The sequence below is a fragment of the Egretta garzetta genome, unplaced genomic scaffold (genome assembly GCF_000687185.1).
Source record: "Egretta garzetta isolate BGI_Z169 unplaced genomic scaffold, ASM68718v1 scaffold681, whole genome shotgun sequence".
In the NCBI taxonomy this organism is placed as follows: Eukaryota; Metazoa; Chordata; class Aves; order Pelecaniformes; family Ardeidae; genus Egretta; species Egretta garzetta.
In genome coordinates, this window is record NW_009258563.1 from 227,977 (window position 1) to 241,076 (window position 13,100).

Genomic DNA, 13,100 nt, shown 5'->3' on the forward strand with positions numbered 1-13,100 from the left:
ACAAAATAAAAATGTAGAGAGTGGGGGGGGGGGGGGGGGGAGGCTTGTTGGTTTGGGTTTTTTTTTTTCCTTTTTTCTAACTAAAAAAAGAAAAATGTTATGAGGCACTTCAGCAGAAACCTTTCTCTTCTGGTAGCCATACATTAAAAGTAGAAGCCTCAGAGAATAGCAGGGAGAAGACTTCCTTGAACACTGTAGGAAAGAAAGAACAGCCTGGAAATTACAGTATTAACTTGGCACTTGTTATTTCTACATTCAGTTCCCCGATCTACTACACGTTTGGGCAGGTCACTTTGGGTCAGCTTTTATAAACCTGTTTAGGTACCTAAATATATATAATTTATATATTAAATTATATAAAAAGTAACTAGTGAGTTCTAAAACTATTTAACATGTACACTTACAGTTATTTCTTAAAAGGAGTTATATTCAATCTAGCCATAGAGAGAGTTTACAGGATAAGAAGTGACTTAAGCATTTGGCAGGGATGTGAAAGATCTAATTTCAGCCACTCTCCGCCTGATCTAAGTCCAGAACTGCATTTTGTTATCTCAGAGAGCTGTATGAACCTCTCTAATTTTCTAGAAATTGAGGTAGATCTCCCTCACTCTCTCACGAAGACACTGTTCTACTTCACAATCGTTATTTATTCATTCACTGAAGAGAAGTCAGGTGGAATTTATAGCCCAAGGGTTAGGATGCTCACACTGGACATGGCAGCCTGATCGAGTCCTCAATCAAACAACTTCAAAGGGGAAGACAAGTCCACCCAAAACACTCCATAGACCACTGTGAAGTGTGCTTCCAGAAGTGGGAGACCTGGATTCAAATCTTTGCTCTATATCCCAGAAAAACATTCTACGCTAATGCCGGGTTAACAGTCCAGGACACAGAGGTTAAGGTGGAGGTTACCTACCTTCAGTTTGTTTATGACAAGACAGTCTTAGGCATCTAACTAGAAGAGTGTCCATGCTCTGCAACCCACGTGAAGAGCAGTGCCCAGTTCTTCACCCTTTCTATTGCTCTTCTCTGTGAACTGTTTTCTGCCAGCTTTTGGAACTCCTACTCTTGGGCACCTGGTTCTTCCCACGCATTTCACAAGCAACTTACTGAAGGCTGTGGCTTTTCTTACAGGCACGGACACCGGTAGGGAAGTGGTGCAGCCCCAACCCTACATACTCTTGAATGCACCTAGGAATAAATCCAGGCTGCATCTCTCGCCAAGCATGTCTTTGCAGGCCTGGCCTCTCATCTGCCTGAATTCTCTGTGAAAAACTGGAAACAATCTCAATTTATGTTTTTACAACACTCCCCGGTATAGCAGCCATGAACATTTAAGATATTTAAAGCGAGTACTCTACAGCAAACTAGAGGATTTGTGTGGATTGTTAACTAAAATGTCGGCAACTCAGAACAGACCCCAGGCTGACAGAATCCAGAAATGTCAATAAATACACCATAAAATGCAGGATTAGACTTTGCACACTGAACAAGTGCTTTCTTCTTCTTCTAAAAAAAATTACACACTAATTTCATCTATTTCCAAAAAGATCACAACACCACTTTAGGATGGTACATGTGTCCAAACCAGCAGAAGGAATGGCATACTGAGTAACAACTTTACCAACTACTAATTTTGCATTTTCTTCATCAGCAAATAAAGGGCCTTTCATCTGGCTGCAAGCATTTCTGAATTTTATTATTTTTAAATACTTTAAGCTTACACAGCATCTTTATTCCTGGTTCAAAGAGACTGCACTAATTGAAGACAAGATTGTAACACCTGTTCTGTGTAAGAATCTGCATCAAGCTTCTTTCAATGACCCTTTGAAGAAAAATAATGGATCACTTGCATTTTTCTTGAGGCAAACAGATCTAATCTGAGCACGCCACTGAAAGCTGTTAACTTTAAGACACTTTTATTTACGGATTGTAGTTATCCTGATGAATCATCAGCCTTCATAGCCACTCCATCCATAAATCTGTTTTCACCTGATGTACACAGTCTATGAAGATGGTAAATTAGTTTTCAACCATCTGAAAGGCTGTCACTTCCTTGGATAAAGAGAAAATGGGACAGCTGGTGCCACTAAACTTTGCACTAGTGTGCTGTCAGACAAAGTGGTAGTCCTGTGTATGATGCTCAGTTGTGGATTTTGCCTGATTTTTTTAATGTGAAACTTCATGATGAATCAGCACTCCCTTGAGGCTTTTTTATGATGAGCAAAGATAAAAAAAGAGAGAGACAAACTACTCTGTAGCTGCAATACTATAAAACATCCATCAGTGACAGTGCTATTATTCATTCACCTTCCAATCCCACTACACTTCAGCCTTGCAAGCCCAAAACAATCCAAAAGCCACCACCTCAAAAAGCTCATTGAAATTACTGAAAATGGAAATTTAGAGAGTCGAGTTGTATTTAGAGTAGTGTATGTACTTAAGTATATTCAAAAAACAAAGGTTGGAACATTTTAGCCATCATGCGTGTTCTATCACTTGTACTCTAATATCTCCTCCTGACTGTTCATGGCTTAAGACTTTCTCTAGATTGAACACACAAAAAACCAAATTTGAAATAAAACATTGGATTGGTATCTGTGAAGGCTTTAAACTGTCTGTACCATGACAATATTATGAGAGAGCACAGAAATAAAATAAGGCATAGCAAGCTCAATGATTTTTATAATTCCCCCAAAAGGATACTTTTCCTCTTTACTTCAAAAATACTTCTAACTTTAAACATATCAATAATTAAATTATGTTTGTTCATCTGATTCTGAAGACTGTAACTGGGGAAAAAGAACTCTACGCTCAGAGTACTTCTTAAACCAAAATCTGCTTGTATTTTGTTTTATGCAAGCACGAAGTGAGGCTGTGTGTCGCTTTCTGCTGAATCATTTTCATTACAGTAGCATTTTATATCAGAAACGTATGCTTCAGATGAAGAGGTAGGCCTAAGAATCAGAAAGGTGCCTTTTTTTTGTCCGCATCCCAAAAAGCAAGCTATGCCATCCCAGCAAATGTCTCCTGCTATTCATTTCAATATCCTGATTCTTAAAACTGTCTGTACATCACTGCTGATCAAGATAACAAAGCACTTCAACTGCTTTCCCTCAGAGACAATGAATGTGACCGATAGTCCACAACAGCAGCTTCAATGCCATCTGTGTGAAGGATGTTCCACATAAAAATAGACTGAATATTAATACGCAAACAAGCCTCACATTGCCACACATCCTTCAAAAACAAACAAATTGGGAAGATACCCCCACAATTATATACACTATTCTGCCAACAGCAGAAAAGTGTTCATCTACAGCTGTGTTTTACAACATCTAGTGAGAGATCAAGCATAGCTGCATTAAAGATACTGGTGGTTTAGTAAGCTAACATTTTTTTGCACTGTTTCCGATGTCTTTAAAAGATTCTACGCTATTTAGGCAAACCAGAACCAATGAAAACAATTTTTAAAGTTGCAGTGCTCTATTTCTGAAATGACGGCACTGTGCACATCAAAATTCTCTGAAGTTCCACATTGTTCTTGACCTGGCTTAATAAATATGCTGTACCAGAAACCATAGCTCTGATGCTTGCCCCTGGACATACATAAAAAAGGAAAAAGCCGGCTCCTGTCTCCAGATCAAAACACCTCGTTCATAACATACCTCCAATCTGAATTGATTTCTAGAAACCGAGAAACTCCTGTTTGTGCTGCAGCCACATCAATATGAACAGAAACATCTACATAAACAAAGAAAACAAAATACAATTTCAAATTTTAAGAACACTCTGATTAATAAATTAACAAAACAGTAACAGAAAAGATGCATGTAAATAGTGTGAAGAAGTAATATCCAATACATGTAGAGATATACTAGCAGAAAAAAAATGGCGATTGAAATTAGGCAAACAAACCTCAAGCCAGCTTTACATACCTGCTGTTGAAGGTACCAACTCATGCAACTTCTGAATTGCCACTCCTCCAGGATAATTGAAATGTGAAACATACAAGGATGTTCCTGAATAAGCAGCATTAACTAGAAGATGCATTATAACAAAGAAAGATCCAAGTTTGTACAGCCAGGATTTCCGGTGGTTATTCAGACTGAAGGGGGAAAAAAATGAGTAAGAATAAACTTATTTTTCTGTCATACAGGTCACTGATTATTGTGACAGAATTTTTATGAAAACTCCACTGCTAGATAATAAATATTAATGCAAACTTTATTACAATCATGTATATGGAATGCATTTATTCAATTTCTAAAAGACTAGCTTCTAGTGGCATTTAAATTAGAATACTCTCATTAATAAAGCTAATAAAAGCTCATCAATAAAGCTAAGTATTTCTGTGTTTAAAACCTTATAGCTATGAAAGTATTCTCTTTCAAAGAAGTTCAGAGTTTAACTTACTCAAAAGTTTGTTTACTCAATATACCCAAGTTTAACTACTTAATATAAACCATGTTTTGCGAGCTCCACCTGTATACTGAACTATCTCCTAAGGTAAGTTATGTTAAGAACGCAGTACTACACTGGAAAGCATCCTTTTCCCTGGTGGGTAAAATAAACGGAAATGTATCAGCATAACAGTAAAATCAGGGCTCTATTCTTGACTCTGCCCAGACTTGCCACATGGTCCTGCCAAATCATTTAACTTTTCTTTGTCTCCATCTCCCTCATTAGTCAAATGGGTACAATGATACAGACCTCCTTTCTAAAGCATATAAAGATCTCAAGATGATCCAAATTCCAAGATGGAAAGAAGTGCATAAAAATAGTAATAAGAGTTTTGCTTTCCTTTTACATTTTCAGAGAAAAAAAAACAACAGAATTTTGAACTTACATTCGTGAGCACATTTTAGCAGCCACTATGTTGAAGACAGGGAAAGTATATATGATAAAACGCAGCTCTTTGTGTGGGAGAAACGAATACAAGGAAATAAAGCCCAGTGCTGGCAAAAGTAATATCCGAGTTCTCTTTTCTGCTACACCTAAAGGTACAAATATAATGCTGCATCCCAAAGCACGAGGCAGGGCTGAATAGAAATACCACAAGAAGGGGGAGGTCTTCAAGGAGGAGAGTTAAGGATGATTTCACCGCTGACAAGTAGTTATTCTTCACAGTAGTACATGCAAATTTTGCAAATATGCAGTCTATTTTTTGTGTATCACATTTTTCTAGGCATTTGGTTTTCTGTCTTCCCCTTTGAGAAATAAAAGCAGTTGCCTCACTACATTCACATCACCAGAGGCACATCAAGTGCTGCTAATGATGGGCAACATGAAAAACCAAGGGGAAGAAACCCGGCTCTACATTGGTAGAACACAAAGAAGCAAGAAAGAACAGTCAGCAGAAGAAAGTTAAAATTTACAGAAAGATCTAAGAAACAGATACTGTCTCATAAGCTTCAAACAATGAAATACTAGATGAAAAGTAGAATTTAACACCATAACTGAGTCTCAGGAATAGATTACATAAAATCTTTGCTTTGGCTGGTAGTGTTCAATACATCTGTTTCCCTGGACGTTTCAAAGGATACTCCCCAGTTGGAACTTTTGTTCAAAATTGTGTTATACCACAGCACTTTCCCCTCAGGCCACACAATTTGCCTCCAAAACAGAGAATCCACAGCAACTGTTAGCCCTAAAAGAATTAAAGAAATACAAATCTCCGTAAATTAAAAACTAGGGAAAAGCAAACAAGCACACCCAAATTGCACATTTACTGACAAGATCAACATAAACTGGAACACGCATTGTAAGCCTCACCCAAAGCCACAGAGAAGGCTGAATCTGTCTGTCTTGCACTGGAAAACACAGAGAAGGGAGGCACTTCTTAATAGAAGCACCTTAGATAGGAATCTGAGATTCGCCCCGCTCCAACCTCAGGTGTGAAAAGCAGTGGTTTAAATAAAAAAAGTTGTAGAGCATCACACTTAATGAATGGTAAGAAACCCAGCTTAACTTCAAATGGTACTAAATGGGTTTCTATTGTAAAGCTGGTAAGTTATGAAAAACAATCTCTGTAAGTTTGCTACTATGTATTAGGTGGGAGGGAACAAGGAGGATAAGGAATGAAAGGCAAAAAGACAGAAGAGCAGCAAATCCGTCAGCGTCCCCCCCCTCCACTCAGCTCTACGAAAACTGCTCTGGTATTTAAGAAGTTTGCCCAGAGAGGGAACAGGAGTACCAGTGACTAATTCCTGTTGCACCTCCAAACTCCTAAGCTATGAGGTGCCTCCAAATGCACATAGCACAATCTTTTATTGTTTCTACTGTCCACGCTGTGGAAGGGACAGCATGCTACCAGAAGTCATTATCAGGCATCTGGCAACAGCATTTTTAATTAGGTAGGCTGGCAGAGAAGCTTAGAGTATTTAAATGCATGAGCCTTCCACGGATGGGTAGAGACAAGGAGATTTTTCAACCTCTACAGCATGGATAATCACTTAAGCTATTAAAATTAATGTAATAAAGAAACAGAGCTCAACTGTGAAGAGTCACAAACCTCTTGCTCACTATCCCTGTTTGGCACACTGTTGTATTTTATCCTGGGATTCAGCTTATCGTCATGGCAATAGGTACCACAGCTGATAATGCACGTGTAGCTACAGCCAGGTACTAATTATACTAAAGTCAACTCACACGTCCTAAGCCCTTTAAAGAGCAGGACATTACACTGTAAGCACCTAGAGGTGGGGGTCACAGTATCTTTCTACTGCTCTGTGCACACCTGTTTTCTCACACGGAAATTTTCAAAGAAATACCCTTGTCATACTACTAGCAAATGGAACCAGACAAAAAAAAAAAAAAAAGAAAAAAGAAAAAAAGCCCTAGGGGCCAGGTCACCAGAGAAGTCAGTCAAATCTCCAAAACGCTGTTGAATTTACTATGTGGCACTTGGTTTTTTCCAAGCAAACACTTACCCAACCAAAAAATTCCAGCAGGAACAGCATGGGAAAGCACCTTGAAAATGGAGATTCTTTTAGTTAATAACGTCACCAGGAGCATGAGGCCTAAGAATATGCAGAGCTCTGATCTGAAGACTATAATTGCCAAAGCTGAGAACCAAATGAATGGCCTTTGCTTTTGCTGTATCCAAAATGTCAATGCCAGGAGCACTGCAAAAATAAATAAAGCACACCGTCTGACACACTGAAATATCATTTTTGCAGAGGGCAACAATTTTTCTCAACGCTAGCATCTTGTTCCTCTAACTCCTACCAATCCTCTCTTGGTCTTCCTGCCACTTGTAGTCCAGAAATTCTCCCTCTGTTAGAGAAATGTAATTTGGAATAACACACAACTTTCTACTGTTGCTACTTAGGAAAAGTGTTGATAATTAGGAAAAGTATAAGCACAGAAGGAACACATGGGAACTCTTCCTAGACAGTATATATATATATAGCTTTTGGAAAAAAACAAACAAACAAACAAACAAAAACCAACCAAACCTAAAAACCCAACAAACCAACCCAAACCTTACGGGAGTATTAAAAGCATTTCAAAGTAAGATCCATAATTATAATTGCTCAGTATCAGCTGAAGAGTTAGTTTATTCTCTTGGCTGAGTTTATCCTGTATTCATGATACCACCCCATTTCGAGTATGAAAAAAAGACTACAGACTACCGCTCAGGGAGAAGGAACTGTAAGGCTATTTGCATGGTTAGCTGGAGACACACTGTACCTCTATAGAGGAAATTGCTTCTACTTTTTCACAGTTTAAATCACATGACAACACTGACTACATAGTGAAGTGGTCATGATCCTAAGGAAACTGTGAGAAGTATTAACAGCACGAAACCATGAAACAGCTTGTATATTTTAATAGCTGCAGAAATTATCTGAGAAGTTTATTATTACACAGTGTTTATCTGACAATTCAACTGCTTTTTGTTTTGTTGTTCAGTTCTGATCGACACAGGTTCTTACACCAACCTCATGATTTTATTAGTTGAACGACTTGCACCGAAGCATTAAGTGACTCAGCTAGCACCTGTCACATGTGGTTAATCTTCCCTCTCATCATCTCTGGGGAAAAACTGTATGTGTAGAGTAAGGTTTTGACTTTGATTTTTTCCCCCTTTACCTTAAGTGTACAAACTGCTACATTTGTAGGTAACTCCAGAAGAGGAAGGTGGAGAGGCTGTGGTGGGAATTTGTTCCACACAAGAGAGCTGTTTCGTGTGCAGACTAAGTCCACAGATGTTTTTTGAACTGCAGGGTGTACCTACTGCCTTTTCATTAGCTCTTTGTTTTATGCAGATATGTGTATTCAAACCTCTAGTTAATCAAAACCATTAGACAAACTCCACATATACAGATTCAATAAAACTTGATTCAACAGTTATTGTAAGCATATACAGTAAAAACATAGAAAGAAATCACAATTAGTTAAGTTTTCTAGTCCTGTTATCACACAATTTACTCAAGCACGTATATTAATTTGGTCTGACCACACACTTTCTGTGCTTTCACTATTGATAAATTTGAGAAGAAATTTTGTATTTTAAAATTATTCCTATGTTAATACTTACCAAAAGGAAGTGCAAACACATTAGGTAGGGTTCGTGTACAGTAAAACATCAAATGAAACTGAGTAACAGTAATGAGACAGAAGACTGTTGAAGTAGTTGCTCCAAACTGCTTTCTAACTTCTTTCTGCAACTTCCATAATGTGTAAATCACACTGAGCCCCAAACTTCCTCGGACTATTAGAAGAATAAAAATGGGAAATAAGAACAATATCAGACAGACTGCTGACAAACAACCATGTTACATAATGTAATGGGAAGAAGTTATGAAGAATACTACTGAGGATACCACAATATAACCCACCTCAAAGAAAAAATAATGTCACTGTTTGTTTATCTGTTTTAATCTACCTTTAACTTGTCTGACCCTTTTGCACAAAGGTCAATGCTTCTATGGCCCAGTTAAACAGTATTTTCTGAAGGTGACATGGAAGCACACATGGGTGTGTATCCTCTGAAGACATTTTCTGTTTCTACACTGTCTGACACTTGTTAGCACAGATTTTCTCTGTGCTGTTAATTACTCCAAAGTGGGGGTAGAATTGCTGTTCTGGCTCTAAGTACCTACAGTGTGCAAAATCCTTCATTAAGGAAAAGAACATCACATTTTAACCACTGATCCTAACACTGAATGTTACAATGTCACCCATTGGTCCAGTAGTAAAAACATCTCCATTCTGGTGATTTAAAGTTCTCATACCTATCAGCTGGGAGTAAAACTTGGACATTCTTAGCACAGAAAGTACATATATAGCTGGGCTGGAGAGAGCAGCAATAAAAATTGGTCCAAGGAACGTTCTTGGGACAACTCCAGGGAATTCATGATGGTCATACTGCAAAAAGGAAAATTTAAGTAAGACAGGCAAATCAGAAACAAAGGAAAACTGGGATAAGTCATACTCATACAGCATTTATCCTACTCATATAGCAGGGAATTGAGATCTTTAACAGCGTCTGAGAAAGAATACCTTCTTTCCAATTTACCTTATCCAAGTCCAGTTGGTGGTACACCACATCATGGATAGCTTGTAGGTTAAAGCTTTCCTCCACTTTTGTAAAGGGACAGACGGTTAAATGAACAAAGGCCACAACAATAATCAGCAGCAGCAATGGGAATGACCGCCCACTTGAGCTCCTCTTCTGAGCCATACTGGGTTTGAAATTCACATATATTCTATTATTATTAAAAAGAAAATTAAAAGAAAATACATTAATAACATGGTATGAAGTGTACATAGAGAAAAAGAGAGATTGATGACACGAGGAAAACTTACTACAGTACTGTAAAATTTTAAAGAAAGACTAATAAATTAAATAATCCATCCAGATTTTTTTTTAGTATGTTCAATGAATTGAGTAGATAGCAAAAAACATATTCAGGCAGCATTTCATGATTTATGCCACCTTCTGTACTTGTAAAGGTTTTAGTTTTCACCTGAAAAACCTCAGACAACATAGAACCTGCTTAAAAAAATATTTCCTTTTGCATCCCATACTGCCACCACTACCGAGAATGCCACCTCAAATTATGTCTGTGTTTTGTGAGAGGGACAGCTTTGTAATTTACTCTCACTTCAATCTCACACTGGACTTACACATGATCTTTAGAACATACTCATTTGTCTAGGACTCTGAAACTAGTGGGAAAGGAACCACGAGGATGAGAAAACGCTCGGAAGAGAGTACTTTGATCTTTTGAGTTTGACAGCTTGCCAGCAGCTAGGTCTGGACTTGGCAAGTGAAGGACACATCCCCTTTGGCGCCCACACCATATGTCATTATGGCACGAGATGGTCTGAACCCCATCGTTTGCATCCCTACCCAGAAACGAAGGCTTAGTTTCACAACACTGTGCTGAGCTGTTCTTAGGGTGGTATTTATGATGTATTTTATCATGATGATAAAATCATGTGTCCAGGCGATGCCAGAGCAAACAAAGCATAGGTATTGTCATGGGTAAACAGCTCATCTTTTCTAGTTTCAGATTATAAACCACTTAAAAAGTTATTTTCCATGAACATTTCCAGCAAAAACATAGTAACCTATTTCATGTTCTTTTACTTCAAGCTTCCCCATTTTTCTAAGTTTATAATTTGATAAAAGACAAGAGATTTTGTTTTTTGTTATTCTTGTTCTGTTCTTACAGAAACAAAACTTTAAAAATAGCACCTTTAAGGTACAACTGGGGTTTTGATCAGAAATGTTTTCTCCTGTGTTTTAATCTAACGATGTCCATCAAACAGATGTAAGATAGTTGGCAGATTTCCTAGGGTCACTTAGCAACTGCCTCCCAGAGTTAGTAAAATAATTAGTAAAAATAAATAGAGAGCTAATGTTCCTTATTTTCACAGCTAACACCAATAAATCCTGAAATTTGTGTACCTCCTGTAAATTGCATGTATCTGCATTATTATTTTATGTATCTCACTGATCGCCACTCTCTTTCTCATGATTGATGCTGTTGCAGACCGGAACTGAAGCTCTAACCCTGGGCTCAAAGACAAAGTTCTGTGGTAGGTCCTTATGATTTTTGGCTTGGTTTGCGATGTTGAGAGACAAAATAGATACAATATCTCAGGAATTGTGAAGAAGTCTTTTTAACATGTGCCTAGCGTTACTTCTTTACAAGGATGGGTAAAGATGGGTTATGCTACAACAAAATCCTTTTTCCAGAGCAGTAGTAAAAGAGGTATGGGACTGCCATCAGGAACACTGTGCAAGCCTCTACACAGGGCAACTTATCTAGTACAAATTTGTCTCTAAAAAGCTCTCTTGCTGAATTCTTCCAGTAAATATGGAGGCACCTCACGTCTCTAGCCAAACGTACCCGAGAGAAAAATGGGCACGGAAGGATCAAGCCACTGCTGCACGCAGCAACACAGGCATTTGAGTAGATGGCATGTCACGTGAAGCAGCATGAACGCACCAGCAAGGCAGGTATTCCTCACTCCCAGCTTGCAGCTTCCCAACATTCCAGATAGTTTAGGATCCAGTGAATCCTTGTAAAAGGACCCAAGTGCCCGGAAGCTCTGTTTTTTCCTTCTTAACTATATCAGTTGTGGAATAAAAAGATGTAACCTTCACCTATAAATACTGCATTCATTACACTCTGACCACTCTACCATATAGCCTGCGCCGTGATATCTTTAGCTGACCACCACATGAATAGTCAGTCCCCAACTTCCTAAATCATCAGAATGACAGTGGAGCTACACATCCCATGCACAGTTTATCACAAGGCTTTTATCTTACTGACTCCAATCCTTTTGTATGCCTGAAGTAAGCTTGCCAGCATGCTCATACAATTTTAAGATAATTATATGCATTATAGATACTGTGATTCCCTGAAGGGAAACACACGAGAAGATAAAAAACCAAAGCATAAAGACAACACCTAAGTTTCTGAGATAAAGCCTAATAAATTTAGTGGTCTTGTCAAGACTCAAGATAACTTGCTCTGTCGAAAACTGATGCCGACAAACCTCAAAATTCAAGTGGAATTTATCGAGACAGGTAGACACTGAATTGGGATGTTTAAAATAAATTTGCTATATAAAGGCAAAATACTTGCAATTACGGCTTTTATTTTTAAATGCCAAAACCACAGAAACATACTTGCACTTAATAAAAATATTTTAATAATGAAGGCTAGAGGAATATCGTAGGCGAATACAAATACTTTTATCCATCATTAACGTTCTAACAACTTTAGAAGAAGCTTCCTCAGACCTGTACAAGATAGCCACACCGACTCCCCCCCCCGAGATCTCTAGGTCAAGGCTGAATCATAGAAGAGCAGAGATTTTCAACACAAAGAATTCATCCCTTCCTGGGATTAAACTGGGTAAAAATAAATTGTTTTCTTACATTAAAAAGAAGGCTGAAAGCACTTTCATCAAAAATAGTTCATTCTTTTTCTAGACTTTTTCTGTGGAAGGGTCATTAGTCCCAGTATTGGACTTTTTACTCTTCCCATGAAAAATCTACGAGATTTAGCTGCCTTAATGTTCTTCAGACACTCTTCAGTACAGATACATTAAGAGTTTGGCAGCAAGCTGCATGTTGAATCTGTCTACAGAGATGGCATTTCACTCCCTCATGCCCTCTTGTATGGAGGCATCTAAGCAGAACCACCGAGAGCATCCCACCATAAGGTCCTCCCACTTTGGCTTGATCTAGCTTTAGTAAAACCTATGTTGTATTATCATCAATTTTCATGTCTTTTTCCTATGCTTTAACAGCTCTGCCAACTCTGCTCTAAAGCTAACTTCTGAATGAGGTCAGAGTTAAACCTTGCGGTTGCTGGGATTGCGTTTTTTTCTTTTCTAAAGAACACGACAGTTGCTATTCTTATATACGTTTCATCACGAGTTTGGGGGCGGGCTAAAAAAAAAAAAAGAAGAAAAGAAATTAAGACAAAAAAAAGAGAAAAAAAGAGAAGAGAAAGTTGAGGCAGGAAGCGCAGCCTGGGACAGCGGCGGGTACGAAGGCAGGACGAAGCTATGTAGAAGAAGTCGCTCTTCGGACTGGGGAAGAAACACACGGAATGCTCGCGCCT

The 13,100-nt window shown here is 38.3% G+C and overlaps 1 protein-coding gene across 4 annotated transcripts in view; it reads right to left on the reverse strand.

Moving 5' to 3' along the window:
• The window catches only part of ALG12 (ALG12 alpha-1,6-mannosyltransferase), a 15,951-nt gene extending 2,961 nt beyond the window's left edge, over window positions 1-12,990 (reverse strand). For 2 of the 4 annotated variants that reach the window (XM_035903390.1, XM_035903389.1), the window contains exons 1-9: window positions 12,410-12,990; window positions 9,527-9,716; window positions 9,243-9,375; window positions 8,546-8,719; window positions 6,933-7,127; window positions 5,547-5,650; window positions 4,850-5,073; window positions 3,939-4,108; window positions 3,669-3,744 (exon numbers count right to left, since the gene is read on the reverse strand). In XM_035903390.1, the coding sequence (XP_035759283.1) occupies window positions 3,669-3,744; window positions 3,939-4,108; window positions 4,850-5,073; window positions 5,547-5,650; window positions 6,933-7,127; window positions 8,546-8,719; window positions 9,243-9,375; window positions 9,527-9,716; window positions 12,410-12,438 (1,295 nt within the window). In that variant the 5' untranslated portion in view covers window positions 12,439-12,990. Of the gene's footprint in view, window positions 1-3,668; window positions 3,745-3,938; window positions 4,109-4,849; window positions 5,074-5,546; window positions 5,651-6,932; window positions 7,128-8,545; window positions 8,720-9,242; window positions 9,376-9,526; window positions 9,717-11,369 lie in introns of all 4 variants that reach the window. The other 2 variants (XM_035903392.1, XM_009647945.2) reach the window with 2 other exon arrangements.
• Window positions 12,991-13,100: the final 110 nt, after the last annotated feature.